The sequence below is a fragment of the Anabas testudineus genome, chromosome 7 (assembly GCF_900324465.2).
Source record: "Anabas testudineus chromosome 7, fAnaTes1.2, whole genome shotgun sequence".
NCBI lineage: Eukaryota > Metazoa > Chordata > Actinopteri > Anabantiformes > Anabantidae > Anabas > Anabas testudineus.
The window spans coordinates 5,389,550-5,402,494 of NC_046616.1; the positions used below are offsets into that span (position 1 = coordinate 5,389,550).

The following is a 12,945-nucleotide window of genomic DNA, read 5'->3' on the forward strand; positions in this document are numbered from 1 at the left end:
CTGATTTTTTTTCTATACATGACATCCCTAACACAGCAAGTGTCTAGTGTTGATTTCTATGCAGATATGCCTAGTAAATGTAATTTGGTTGATGAATAATTCCGATCAGCTTTTAAATCAGCACGTTAACTAATTTAAAAACTCAAGAATCATTTGCATGAGCTGACATAACGGGGTCAATACCTACTAGTGAACTCAGGTTATTTCAACCTCTTTCCTATCAAAACCTCATTAGTATTTCAAAGTTTTTAAAAATCATGCAACCTAAATTGGAGGGAATTCGGCTTAAAGACAGGATCCACAGGGACTTGGGTGTAGACTTTACACATCATTCGCATCAAATGCAGTTGTCACACTTTCAGTTCATACTGTAAACCAGCTGTGACTCAACAATTATCACCTGGGGTATGTCAGTTAGTAGCCCATCTGGTGCGCTTTGAGTGTTGCTCACACACTTACAGTCAGTCTGTGTTTGTCACAGACCGACTTCATTTTACTAGAACAAACATAAGAAGAGGATTGAGTCTCTACAATTTGAGGAGCACAAACATTAAGTGGTGGGATGCAGGAAACTGAAGTTATTTAAGATGGATTTTGCTCATTTGAGTTGGGATTTTAGACCTAATGCTATATTATGTGAATGTGTCATCAGAGACATTTGTACATTGTGTGTTGAAGTGTGCATCTATCCCAGGAAAGGTCTGTGTGCGGCCTTTGTAAATGAAAACACAGAGTGTGACGCCGGTCTCACTGTGTCAAAAACTATACTTGGAGTATTTTGCTCTGCTGGATTTTACTGAGGAGCAGCGCCCATTACCACATCTGAAAAAGGATGCAGGATTATACATTAGAAAGAACTTGAACCAGTTTCTTCTAAGTCCTGTAGTGTAGTGTTGGATAACTGAAAACATACAGAGTTATAGTAACTTCCAGTGTTAGTGAGGCCTATCGGAAGGAAGCACTACTGAAGAGGAAGAAAGACACAATGGATTTGAGGCATTGGTTACTGTTGTACCACTGTAAAATGCATTTGATGATGTTTAACATATTTCTTTCCATCACCCCTTTTCCTAAGTAGAGGACTTTAGTTTTTTTTTTTTTTTTTTTAGCACATTTAGCTAATGTAGTCGATGTCTCTAGTTTGCTTCTCTACATTTACAAGTTCTTACGCAATGGAGGACACCATACAATTTACTGTATATAAACCTGGTTTGTTTAACATCTTTCAATCTGCTTTCTTTATCTTCTAGTCTTCTATTAGTCTCGTAACCCTTTCCCACTCACCGGAGAAAGGAACGTCTTGTTTACGAACGCGTGTTTTTGAAGCACTACAATGTAGAGCAGCACATACTGGAACAGAAACACAAACCTTTGTAACTCCAATAAAAACCACAGAACGGAAGCAAAGAAACAAGAGATTGAAAAAGGCCTTCGACTGGTACAAAACACTCACAAGCTACATTTCATCATCTTTTTGTAAACCACATTCACATTTCAAAAGTGGAACCTTCAGCTTCTGTCTTCTACTGAAGAGAAAACAAGCCAAAAGCTAATTAGACAACACTGCTTCACCTTCATCTATGCACACCTAAACTAGCCTTGGAGGACACGCTTTATAAAATGTTTCAGACAAGAGGGGGAGTCTAGAAAACAATATCAAGAAATTGTAGAGCACAGTGTGCCAGGGTTTAATTGAAACAACTGCCCGATGCCTTCATAGTCGTCTGCTATCAAAGCATCGTGACCGATCTTCACAGAAAATACCTTTTTTTGTCTCATCTAAATTAGCTGACTGGGCCTTAATGTATTTGGTTTCCCCAAAACAAACACAAAAGCACTGTAGGTCCATAAGCTCGTGGCCGACCTGTAGAGCCAGAGACATTGCAAACAATGGCCCCAAGACCTTAGGCAATAAGTGTTTGTTATATATATATATTTGCCATTTACCTATTTTTAAACTCTCACTTTCAGTCACTAAGCATGACAACATTTTCATAATAGCACATTTCATCTAACAAAAAAAAAAAGTCTCTTTGCACTAAACAACATTCAAAGTAAAACATGGCACAGGACGACTTTTTCCTTGTGTTTTCATAATTTTTCATCTTGGAAATATCAAATTATCTTTTCAAACGTATTTTTTTGTACATTAAAATGGAAAAACATTTTTTTTCAACTTTTCGTTTCATTTTAAAAACAAAAGGCTTGTATTTATATATCTATATATATTCATATATCCTCTTCTCTCTTTTGATTTAGCTTTGTTGTGCAAATTCAGCAGTAACACAAGTGGCACAGCACTGGGGAGAGTAGGCAGTGGGGGAAAATAATGCAGTCAAATGCAGTAACAAATCAAATGCAGAGTTGTGAAATTAGAAATGTCCTTTCGTAGACTACAGTGGAGTTCGTGTTGAGTTGGACAGTCAGTACTGAAGAGTTTCCCTGCAAAGTCCTTCCTCCTGGTTGCCCTGCAGTGGCAGCAGCCTACTGTATGTGTCGCCAAGCTGCTCTGCTGAAGAGTCTTAAGCAACACGCTGATTTCCTACCAGCTCCATGGCTGCTGCTCTGTAGCTGTCCCTGACCTCTGACCTCCCTGTGGAGGACGGCAACAGAAAAGAGAAATGGATCAAGTATCTCAATGATATTTCCTGGATTGTTACTGGCCCAAAGTCTGAACCGTAGCCTTGGCTGTGGAAAGCTACTAGCTGGTGGCTTGTTTCTTTCCTGTAGCTTTTCAGCTCTGTATCAGCTAGATGAGGTTTTGGTCACCACTGTGCATGTTCAGCTCCTGATTGTGACCGAAGTACCCAACTGCTGCTCCTGTAGGACTTGATGAAAATAGACGCTCTCCTGAGCTGAGGTCCATATCTACTGAGGCTGAGGGTGTGGTTGATTTGGTTGTTCATGGCAGGGTTGGTGGCTCAGAATTAAAAAGAAAAAGAAGCCAACCAAGCCGACGGGGCCTTAGTTCCAAACTCTGCTGTCTCTCCAGTGTGCTGCTGCTGGGTGCATGTGTCCTTGCAGCCTTTTTTCCGCTGCTGTTGATTGTTGTTTGTGAGAGTGATGACGACAGACTTCAAACGTCAAGGGTCAAAATGTCATGGGCGTCAAAGGTTGTCAGGGAAGGCGTGTTGGTTGGCCAGTTCTCCGCTAGGCGAGGCATGTGATTGGCGGGTCCTCAGCTAGCCAGGGCCATGGTGTCGATGACCTGCTCCAGCTTGCCGCGTAGCCGCTGCCTGCGCGACTGTTCATCCTTCTGTAATGCTGAAAGGATCTGTACACAGATATGGAGGAATATTATGGACGTCGTAAATAATCAATTCTTTCAAAGCATGCAGCAAACTCTAGATCTTTAGTAGAAAGGGTCCTGTGATGATCATTTCTGTTTCCATGTTAGTGATTCATTTTTAAACTGATAGTGACAGAGTTGGCGGGGTGGAAGTTAGGCTAGAGGGATGTCTATAATGGCTTGTTTGTGGCCACTGGGAGTATGAGCAGAAGTGTGTGTTAGTTTCTTGTTGTTGTGGCAGGAACAGAGGTGGGAGGAGCTGGCACAGTATGTGCAAAAAGACTATATTTATGTGTGCATTTGTTTTCTCTTAATGTTGTGTGCATTTAACATGTGTATGTGAGAGTGTTTAGGATGTCTGTGTTCATTTATGCATGTCTGTGTTTTGTGTGTGTGTGTGTGTGTGTGTAAGGTCAGGGCCATGTGTTAGAGGGGACAGGGACTGTGCAGCCGCCTACATCTGGATAATAGGCTGTAATGAAGGGGAGCTTTTGGCTTGAATGGAGCCAGCTGCAACCAGCATAACTACTGTAATACTGCTGATACGGAGGGGAGGAATGAGGGGGTCTGAGAAAGAGTCTGAGATGACTTATTGGAGAGCTGGTGAAAGCAGAGCATGATGCCAACACCAGCAACTCATTAGCTTAGCTTAGCACAAAGACTGGAAATAAGTGGGAAATGTTCAGAAAAACCACCCACTAACACCTCTAAAGTTAATCATTTAACATGTTCCAGCTTGTTTAATGTATTTAATCCCTGCAAAAGCTTTATATTTAGCATCAGAGAGGAGAGTGGTATTGTTCCTGTAACAGATGAAATACACACTCTTGGCTTGTACCAAAAATGTTGAGTTTTAATCAACCAGCAGCAGCCGTGGGATACAGTACATGCAGGGAAAAAAAAAGAAAAATCACATAAATTCAATGAAGCTCCATTAGGTTCATAATGTGTTGAGCTCATGCCTTAATGTGCATCCTAATGGTGATAATACCTTCCAGCCTGTACGGATGTGGACTGGTTATCAGTGTAATTGAATTAAAATGACCTCACGGTGTTAGTCAAGATAAGTAAAAGGGGGGAAGATACAGCGCACCCTGCTATCAAGTAATTACAACATTGAAATATGTTTGATTTTATTCCACATCCAGTGGGAGCTCACCTCATCTTTGTATTTGATGATGTAGGAGTAGATCTCGTGCAGTGCAGACATGCTGTTGAACTGGCTGAGGTGCAGGCGAGACTGCTCTGCTAGGTAGGCACTCATGTCCTGATCACTGATGGCTGGCATACGGGAGATGTCTGAGTAATACCTAGAAAAGAGGCAGAGCAGATTTTTACAAATCATTTCTATTCCATGCAACATTGGACCTACTGAGTACAGTCAGCTGCAAAATGGTGGCAGCTGGTGACTCGTCTGCATTCATGTTTCAATGCTGAATATTTAGTTCATATTTCAGAATCATTCTCAAGGACACTGGCAGGACAGAAGTAAAAAGAAAGTAAAAAATGTGTAGAAGATTACTGCTCTACGAAGTGGGAGAGAAAAAGACTTATTATTGACTTTTTCTGGGGAACCTGAGGGATGGTACAAAAAAATACAGCAGAATCAAGGTGCAAGATATGATAAAAAGGAGGGTAGAAGAATTTTTTAGGGAGAACACGTAGGGTATTTTTTATCATTCCTAATTTATATTTTATTACATTATTCCGTAGTGAGCTGCATCATTAAAACTGCAGATGAAAAAGAGCCTCCCGGTACCTACATAACTGGAACAAGCCTGTGATTGTATTCTTGTCAGGAACAGGAACACGTTTCTTGCGGGTGTCATGGTGGTATCCCTTGTCACAGATCCTATTAGTGATTTTCATGGACAACATCTCAAGGTTTGGCAAGGGGGAGAGGAGAGTGTCCATTTTAAAAAACTCCCAATTGCTTCTTTTTTCCACGTAACATTGTTTTGTTGGCTTCATCAGGTCACAAACTGCATGAACTAGGGCGGTTTGTATGAATGTGAAGCAGCCTGGATGAGAGTCTGAGGCTGTGGTTATCTGCCAGAAAATGGTGGACTGTTTCCCTCTGGGTTGGGAAATCAAACAAGACCCAAGCGAAACCTCAGGGTCTTGTTCAGGTTGACAAGCGCATTGTTGCGGCATCAGCAGTAATGCTGGTTTTGCACCGGACCATTGTGATGAAGAGGGAGCTCAGCCGAAAGGCAAAGCTATCGATTTACCAGTCAACCCTCACCTATGGTCATGAGCTTTGGGTAGTGACAAAATAATGAAATGGCAAATACAACTAGCTGAAATTAGTTTCCTCTGTAGGATGGTTGTTGTAAAGACCTAGGGTAAAGAAATGAGGTAAAAAAAGCTTAAACATCGAGGGGGAATTTAAGAACATTTAAGAACATTTACATTGCAATTAACCAGTTGATAGAGGTTTGTTTGGTCATGAGGCCCCAAGAATAAGAAAAACCCTGGGAGGGGGAGGGGTCTTATATTAACTGAAGGATTTAGGCCCCTACCTAACCTAATCATTTCCATTCTGTCCCTACGTTTACTGCGTGTTGACTTGCACTTGTGGTTAATTCAGTTTGTGCAGCAACCTGCAAATTATGAGGTCATGTGCTGTTAGCTTCAGCACATGAACAAAAAGCTCAGAAAATGAAAAATACAGAACAATACAATATATTAAGTATATGTCCCAATACTGAGCTGTACCTGAGCCCTTCTACATCTCAACTATAACAAGGTTTACTGCAGAAGGCCAGGCTGGGGGTTGAGTGTAGGTTAGCAGGCATAATACAGACAAGGTTTAACTGCACCCAATTAACCCTGACATATAAATCCTTATCACACACTACTTTTGAAATGCTCTCTGCAACCTATATGGACCTTGTGTCAGAATATGTTTTCTCTGTCTGCTAAGACACATGAGTGCTGCAGCACTAAGTGTAAGAAGTTAATTTTGCCATTTGTTTTTTAGCTAACATCTTTAGTACATTCATATTGTTTTATATGTATATTTTTCAATCTGCAGTCGATGTGCTCTGCAGTGTAAACATATCTTGGCAATCTGGATACCAGAAAAATCACGCTGTGGAGGAAGCCATAAAGCACAATGCCAAACAAAGAGCCTGTGAAGTGGCTGTTTAGAAAAGCTACTTTGAAACTATTGGACTGTTCCCAAAAAGCAGAAACAACAACTATGGCGGGTGACAGTGGTGCATAACTTCTCTTGAGTTTAGTTAAACATCCTGAATAAAAGATGAAGGTGAAACAGAGGTGAACTAGAGGAGGTTGTTTTTCAGCGGGCGTCTATTTAGGAAATTATGCCAACATTTACTACAAGTCCTTTCTGTGTGTATGTGTTTTCTTTTTTCACCTGCTTCTTTACAGGTGAAGTAGATGTGAAAATCAAAGACAGTAGGGTTCTTGGACCTGAATTCATAAGGTCACGTTGAAAATGTCACAGCCAGCGCTTGTAATACTGGTATTTTTTACACTCTACATCTGTAAGCCTGCAGCTACATTTCTGTAATTACAGGACAAGGTTACTTTACACTAATTTAATCCAGCTATGTACTCTGACTTCAACACAATACTTTAAATGATACTGTCGCATAAAGTTCAACCTGTTATGTTCTTTTTTATCTTGCAGTTGTTTTTAACTTAACACTTTAAGAGTGTAATTAACTTTCTAATTAACTTTGACTCCATCTCTTTTTTCTTTGAGGACACGTTTGCATTAGTCAACCTTTTCAGCCTCCGGCAGCTCATAAAGAAGTCTCTCATTTACTATATAGAACTGTGGATATACTGCTGTTCTCCAGACAAGTTCAGTTGATTTGAATGTCAGTTCATTTGGGTTCAACTTTAACTTACCTCTCCACCCAGTTCTTGTAGTTGGGGATGTCTTTAGCATACAGAAGCTTATTTGAAGGCGAGTCCTTTCCTAGTTTGTGTTCTGATGTTGAACAGGAATCCATGAAGGTCTGGGCTACCACGGACAGACAGGCGTCTGTAATGCTGTTCTTATGGATATCAAACACGAACTGGGGGTTTTTGATCACATTCACCCAGAACCGAAGAGGAAGACTGAAAAAAGAAGCAAAAGAAAATAAGAAATAAAGACTAGGGCAGATAAATATGACATGAATTCAAATACACATATATTCAAATGAACCAGGTGTAAATGTTAGTTACTATTCATATTACACTACTTTGTTTAATGCATCGTGTACGAAACCGCGTTAACTGAGTTCTTGGTTTAACTCGTTCTGTACTCAAACTGTGATGATAATACAGCAGTAGAAATTAAAGTTTGTCAGAACTTTAGTGTCCATATATTAAATGCTAGTCTGAAGATAATTAGAATAATAATAATTAATAAGACATCCAGTAAATGATGAGCAAGCATCTGGCACAACTATTTACATTTTCTATGCATCTCAAAGAATAATTTATTGACTTAATGATTTTGGTATGAATGATTATTCACAATATTTACATTTGCAGATGTATATACTATGAAAAATCATAACCTATTAGTCAAATCTAGGACTGTCAGTTTCCTGACTAATAGCTTTAAATTATTTATTTGGCAGAAATTTGTTTTATAAATTTCCAAAAGTCAAAAGTGATCAAATTGCTCGTTTCAATTGATCATTGCCCGAATACCCCAAAATATTCAGTTGACTGTTGTAATACAAACTGTCCCAATGCAGCTTGAATCAGGAAATGTTTGATTCAAATGTGCATAAAATCACTCAGGTTGAGCTATGATGAGACATTTTCACTGGAATCTGTATCTACAGGTGAAAGGAGAGTAATTCGTACCAGTTGCTCTTCCAGGTGTGTCGTACATCGTAGTCTGTGATGGAGTGTTTGTCGGCCTGCTCGTCCAGGAAGTCGAACATGTACTTGATGGCCAGTGGCAGTGCGCTGCCTCTGTGTGCTGTGCTGAAAATGGTCTCAAACAGGTCGTCGACAAACTTCTGCAATGTACCCTAAACAGCAGAAAGAGAGGAATTTCTAAGGAGGACTCAAACTACACTTTAGTTTACGGTTTATGTTTTAGTGGTTTGTTAGCTCCATTGTGGAACAGAGTTTTGAATTGATCTCATATGTTTTAAGCTAGTGTAACTTAATATCCACAGTTTTTGCTGATAAATAAACCAAGTTTACAAGGTTCAGGCATGAAACTATCTGTGTACACTGCACTTAATGTGCACGTTTGTGCATTAGTTAGTGGTAAGTGGCTTTGCTGTTTTAATAGCTCAGAGAAGTATGAGTGTAGATCTCACATCTGACAAACATTTTGTCTCAAACAAGTTTGTCTCTTGATTTCTTTTGACATTTTAATACAGCATAATAGCAACACATTTTGACCTTTGTTTTGAGTGTTCTTTTGTTAGTTTTGTATTACTTTTATAGATTTTGGTCATTTGTGTGTGAGTATTTATTGTGCTGCTATTCATGATCGATCCTCTCACAGACACCCACAAAAACACCACCTGGAGTCATACATATAATACATAGGTATCAAACATATGTACCTGTTCATTGGGGAAGTATATTACACATTTTATATTCAGGAAGGCAGAGAATTAGAGTAAACACTGTTCAGATTGTAAATATTTTTTTCAGCCACTTGTATCCACAGAACCTGAATAGGTCAAAAGTGTGTATGTTTTTGTATGAATGGCCTCACTGGAAATCACAGTCTCTGTGACTGCCTCTTTCTGCCTGCTGACCTCTGCAGAATCGCAAATAGGAAACTTGGCTCTTGGATTTGCTGCTTTTTTCCAATGTCAGTTCTTCAACCTAATTACATCAAATGTAGCTAACAACACATTTGTTTCCACAAATTCTCCATCTGGCAAAACCTATTACTGAGGAAATGTTTGGGGATTGTATTTAGTCAGTCATTGTGAAATGGAACAGCGGCGAATTCTGTCTCAGTCGCAGATAAAAGTACTGAGATCTGCATAGTTGAGATGTACGGGGAGACAGATGCTGAAAGACAGCCATGGATACACAAGGACAAGACGGGCTTCTCAATTGTATTTGCCTCATAGTTTTTTTCATCATGCATGGCAAAATCTTCAGTCCTTCAACAAATTACCTGTCTCCTGACACCTCCTGTATCTGTCTCCTTGCACTCTGCACCAAAAGCCCAGTTTTTATTAATCTGTATTTTCATATTACCAGTGGAAATTGAAAAGCTGGGTCGCTTGTAACTGCTGCCCGTTTCTATATTTCCCTTCCCCTTGTGCAATTAGGAAAAAGACAATGAGCAGAGAAAAACTGAAGGAGAGAAGGAAAGACAGCTAGATTTGCTCATACAGCAAGTTTCCAAGATGGAGGTATCGGCTGTGGCTCTGTGATTCTGTGTGTATGTGTGCACACAGTGGGTCCTTTCTCACTTTGGTAACCAATTTGTTTAAGCTTCACCATCAATCAAGAATATGCACTTCAGTGTTATATACGCCTTCAAGGAATCTCGAGCACTATCATGCCTGTCATTTATTACCACATGATAAATGTTTCACTGGCTTCAGGTTCAATACAAGTGTGTCAGTTGAAAAGTACAGGGCCGGTCCAGTGAATACCTTTCTTATGCAAAGTCACAGATTTCCTATCATGAAGTAACCCACTGCTATTAGTGGAAGGGTGATTGTCCAAAGTGCTGTGACAAGTAGAAGAGTCCAACTAAGCTTCCCAACATTTCACCAGCATGCGACTATGAAGCACTTTTAAAATAAATTAAAATATTAGAACCTGCCCAGAATGATGGTCCCTGTTGCAATAATTTATTTGATTTCCTTTTCCATCAAAAAAGTACTTTAAGTACTTTACTTTCAAATACTTGAAAACGATCATGTTTCACAGACTATTCACAAATATTGCCAAATACAGCAAATAAAAATAGGCTCCTGGAACAGACACAGTCTTATGGCAACAATTTATCCCGTTCAGCAGTCTTAATCTAAGTAGTAGGCCTGTTAGCTGATTACTTAGCCAACCATCTGTCTGTCCAACCATCCCTTCCACTGGGTTACTGGAGTAATTGGTTCTGTCTCCTCTTCGCTTCTAAATATACGCCACCTCGCCTGTTCTGATTATCCACACACGCGTTTTTTTTTCTTACCATTGATATGCTGATGATACCCGACTCTACGTGTCCTTCGCAGAGCTCATCCTGTTTCAGTGATATATCACAATGGATGATGGAACGCCACTGTCAGCTCAGTCTCTCTAAGACTCAACTCGTAGTGATTCCAGCCAGTCCTTCTGTTCAGAACAACATTAGTATCCAACTCAGCTCCACTGTGCTATCTCCATCAAAGTCTGCAAGAAATCTGAGCATCTTGAGTGATGCCCAACTGTCACCGAACTGTTGCATCTGTCACTCTACTTTGCACCATATAACATTAGAGACATCAGGACTTATCTCAGTGAATCTACTGCTCAACTCCTTTTCTTTGCAGGGCTGCCAGCTTGAACAGTAAAGCCTTTGTCCACAGTCCAAAATATGGTGGCACGTCCGGCCAGCCACAAGACAGCTTGTGTTATTCCACTTTTTATTATTCTCTGCTGTCCCCCTGTTGTTCCACTCACTAGTGCTTGCCTATAGAGTGGGGACTTGCATGGTAGCTTTCTACCTAAATCCCTATTTACCAGATTTATGGTCTTTAATACATTGAGGTTTGACAATGTGATTTAATACATTCTAACACATAAGGACCTACAGAGAATGTACTTTACTATCAGTGTTGGATCCATCTGCTTTAAGATATTATCATAAAGACTTCATTAGCCTGACTTTCAGTGGTGTGTTTTAGTGAATACGGGTGGTTCAAAGTTCTACTGCTGAAGACTTTCCACCCAAACTGAATTCACTTTTAAAACACTGGTATGCAGTTTACGCCTCTGTGTCTTACCTTTGTAGCTAGGAGCCTGGTCAGGTAGATCTCAGAGACCATCTTGCTGCCTCTGTCGCCCTCCCTCTGATCTGAGTGGTCATGGTTCTTCACCAGATGCCACAGTTTGGTTCCACTCTCAAGGTCAGGGGTGATCATGGGTGTTCGGGATCGCAAGCTGTCTGGACTACTTGCTGTCCGCAGCATACTCTCTAAGTCCGGAAGCAGAACACAGAATGGGTTGAAAGAATTAGATTTATTTGGGAAACATTACAATTCAGTAAACAGAAAAGGCAAATTTCCTTGTTAGATCCCAATGTAATGGAGCGAAACACTGTATTTCTTTAATATCTCTCCCTCTCCCTTTTTCTCTATCATCTGTGTCTCTTTCATTATTCATGGCGTGAGTGTCAGAGTTGATTAGAGCGAAGCAAAGAGATACATATCTATGGCTGTTCCATTTAGGATAGAGGGGGGAGAATGAGCCAGGGAGGCGAGGTGAACAAGAGGGAGATAACTATCTGTTGCTCCTAGGGAAGAAGGGACGAAGGACGAATGGAATGGAGAGAAGAGAGATAAAAGAGGGAAGCTGATATACGGTATATTGCAGTCGCTTTATTCTCAGTTAAAAGCTGGAGAGTAGAGGAGAGGAGAATGTGATGACAGGAAAAGGGTGTGGGCAAGCTAAATGGACAGAAAGACAAAAAGGTCATGAGAGTGAGAGAGGTGAAATGGAGAGTAATGGGAGAGCACAGAATAGAAAAGTGAAGAAGGCTGAGTGGGGTGGTGTCTAGTGCCATTGTTGCTTTTGCCAGCGGGATGCTGAGTAGCTTTGATTCCAAACCCATCATGGCCCATGGTGGCCAACATTTTCTCGGTTCAAACACACAAACACATATCAAAGCGCAAGCCCTCATGATCACACTCAAACCAAAATGCAAAAAGAAATGCATGCAAATTTTTTACATATATTTGCTGGGAAAATATACAGAAACTGCAATAACCAATAACCAACATTATACATTTGTCATTGTTTTGGAGAAAATCAATGGGGAGATCAGTGGGGCATTGATACTACAAGACGGTTAATACCTACTTAGTATTATACAAGGGTTCAGTTTCTTTCACTACAGAGTAATTTATCTTCCAAATACTCTAATTTTCCAGTCAAGTATACCATATTGATGCTGGGCCTCCGTCTATCTGTCTATCTGACTGCCAGGCATCCTCCCTCTCTTTGTTTCGCTCACTTTCAGTCTGCCAGCTGGGAATCGAGGTGTCTACTTTAATGCTTGTCATTTACGGACTGCTTGGAAATAGCCGTGGAATAGCCTTGGCCTGGGCTGATAGCAATGGATAAAAAGGATTGCCATTCACTGAGAGGGAGGTGAAAACGAAAAAAAGAATGGAGCCCAATCATGGCCACGATAAACAAAGAGTGAATGAAAGAGAGATAGAGGGTGTGGGGGAAGGTAGCCAGTTAGAGAAATGGGAATCATTGACAAAATGATTTAAATAGAATCAAGTCAAGAGGAAAATAGGAGCCATACCGTATCTACTGAGGCTCTTGGTGAAGGTGGAGGAGTTGGAGATGTTATAGGCAGAGTTCTGCTTTGGCACCAAGGCGATCACTGAGCCATCTGTTACCTGTGCATAAAAACACACACGACAGCGCTCGCTGTATTAAAACAAATTAAGACTTAATAACGGGTCAGTGCATCGGTGTGTTTTGTG

General features: G+C 40.4%; 1 protein-coding gene across 2 annotated transcripts in view; it reads right to left on the reverse strand.

The window, feature by feature from the left end:
- Nucleotides 1-1,088: 1,088 nt before the first annotated feature.
- LOC113167221 (plexin-A1-like) overlaps nucleotides 1,089-12,945 on the reverse strand; it is a 204,228-nt gene continuing 192,371 nt past the window's right edge. For both annotated transcript variants that reach the window (XM_026367642.1, XM_026367641.1), the window contains exons 28-33: nucleotides 12,762-12,858; nucleotides 11,233-11,423; nucleotides 8,126-8,295; nucleotides 7,172-7,384; nucleotides 4,449-4,599; nucleotides 1,089-3,274 (exon numbers count right to left, since the gene is read on the reverse strand). In XM_026367642.1, the coding sequence (XP_026223427.1) occupies nucleotides 3,179-3,274; nucleotides 4,449-4,599; nucleotides 7,172-7,384; nucleotides 8,126-8,295; nucleotides 11,233-11,423; nucleotides 12,762-12,858 (918 nt within the window). In that variant the 3' untranslated portion in view covers nucleotides 1,089-3,178. The remainder of the gene's footprint in view (nucleotides 3,275-4,448; nucleotides 4,600-7,171; nucleotides 7,385-8,125; nucleotides 8,296-11,232; nucleotides 11,424-12,761; nucleotides 12,859-12,945) is intronic.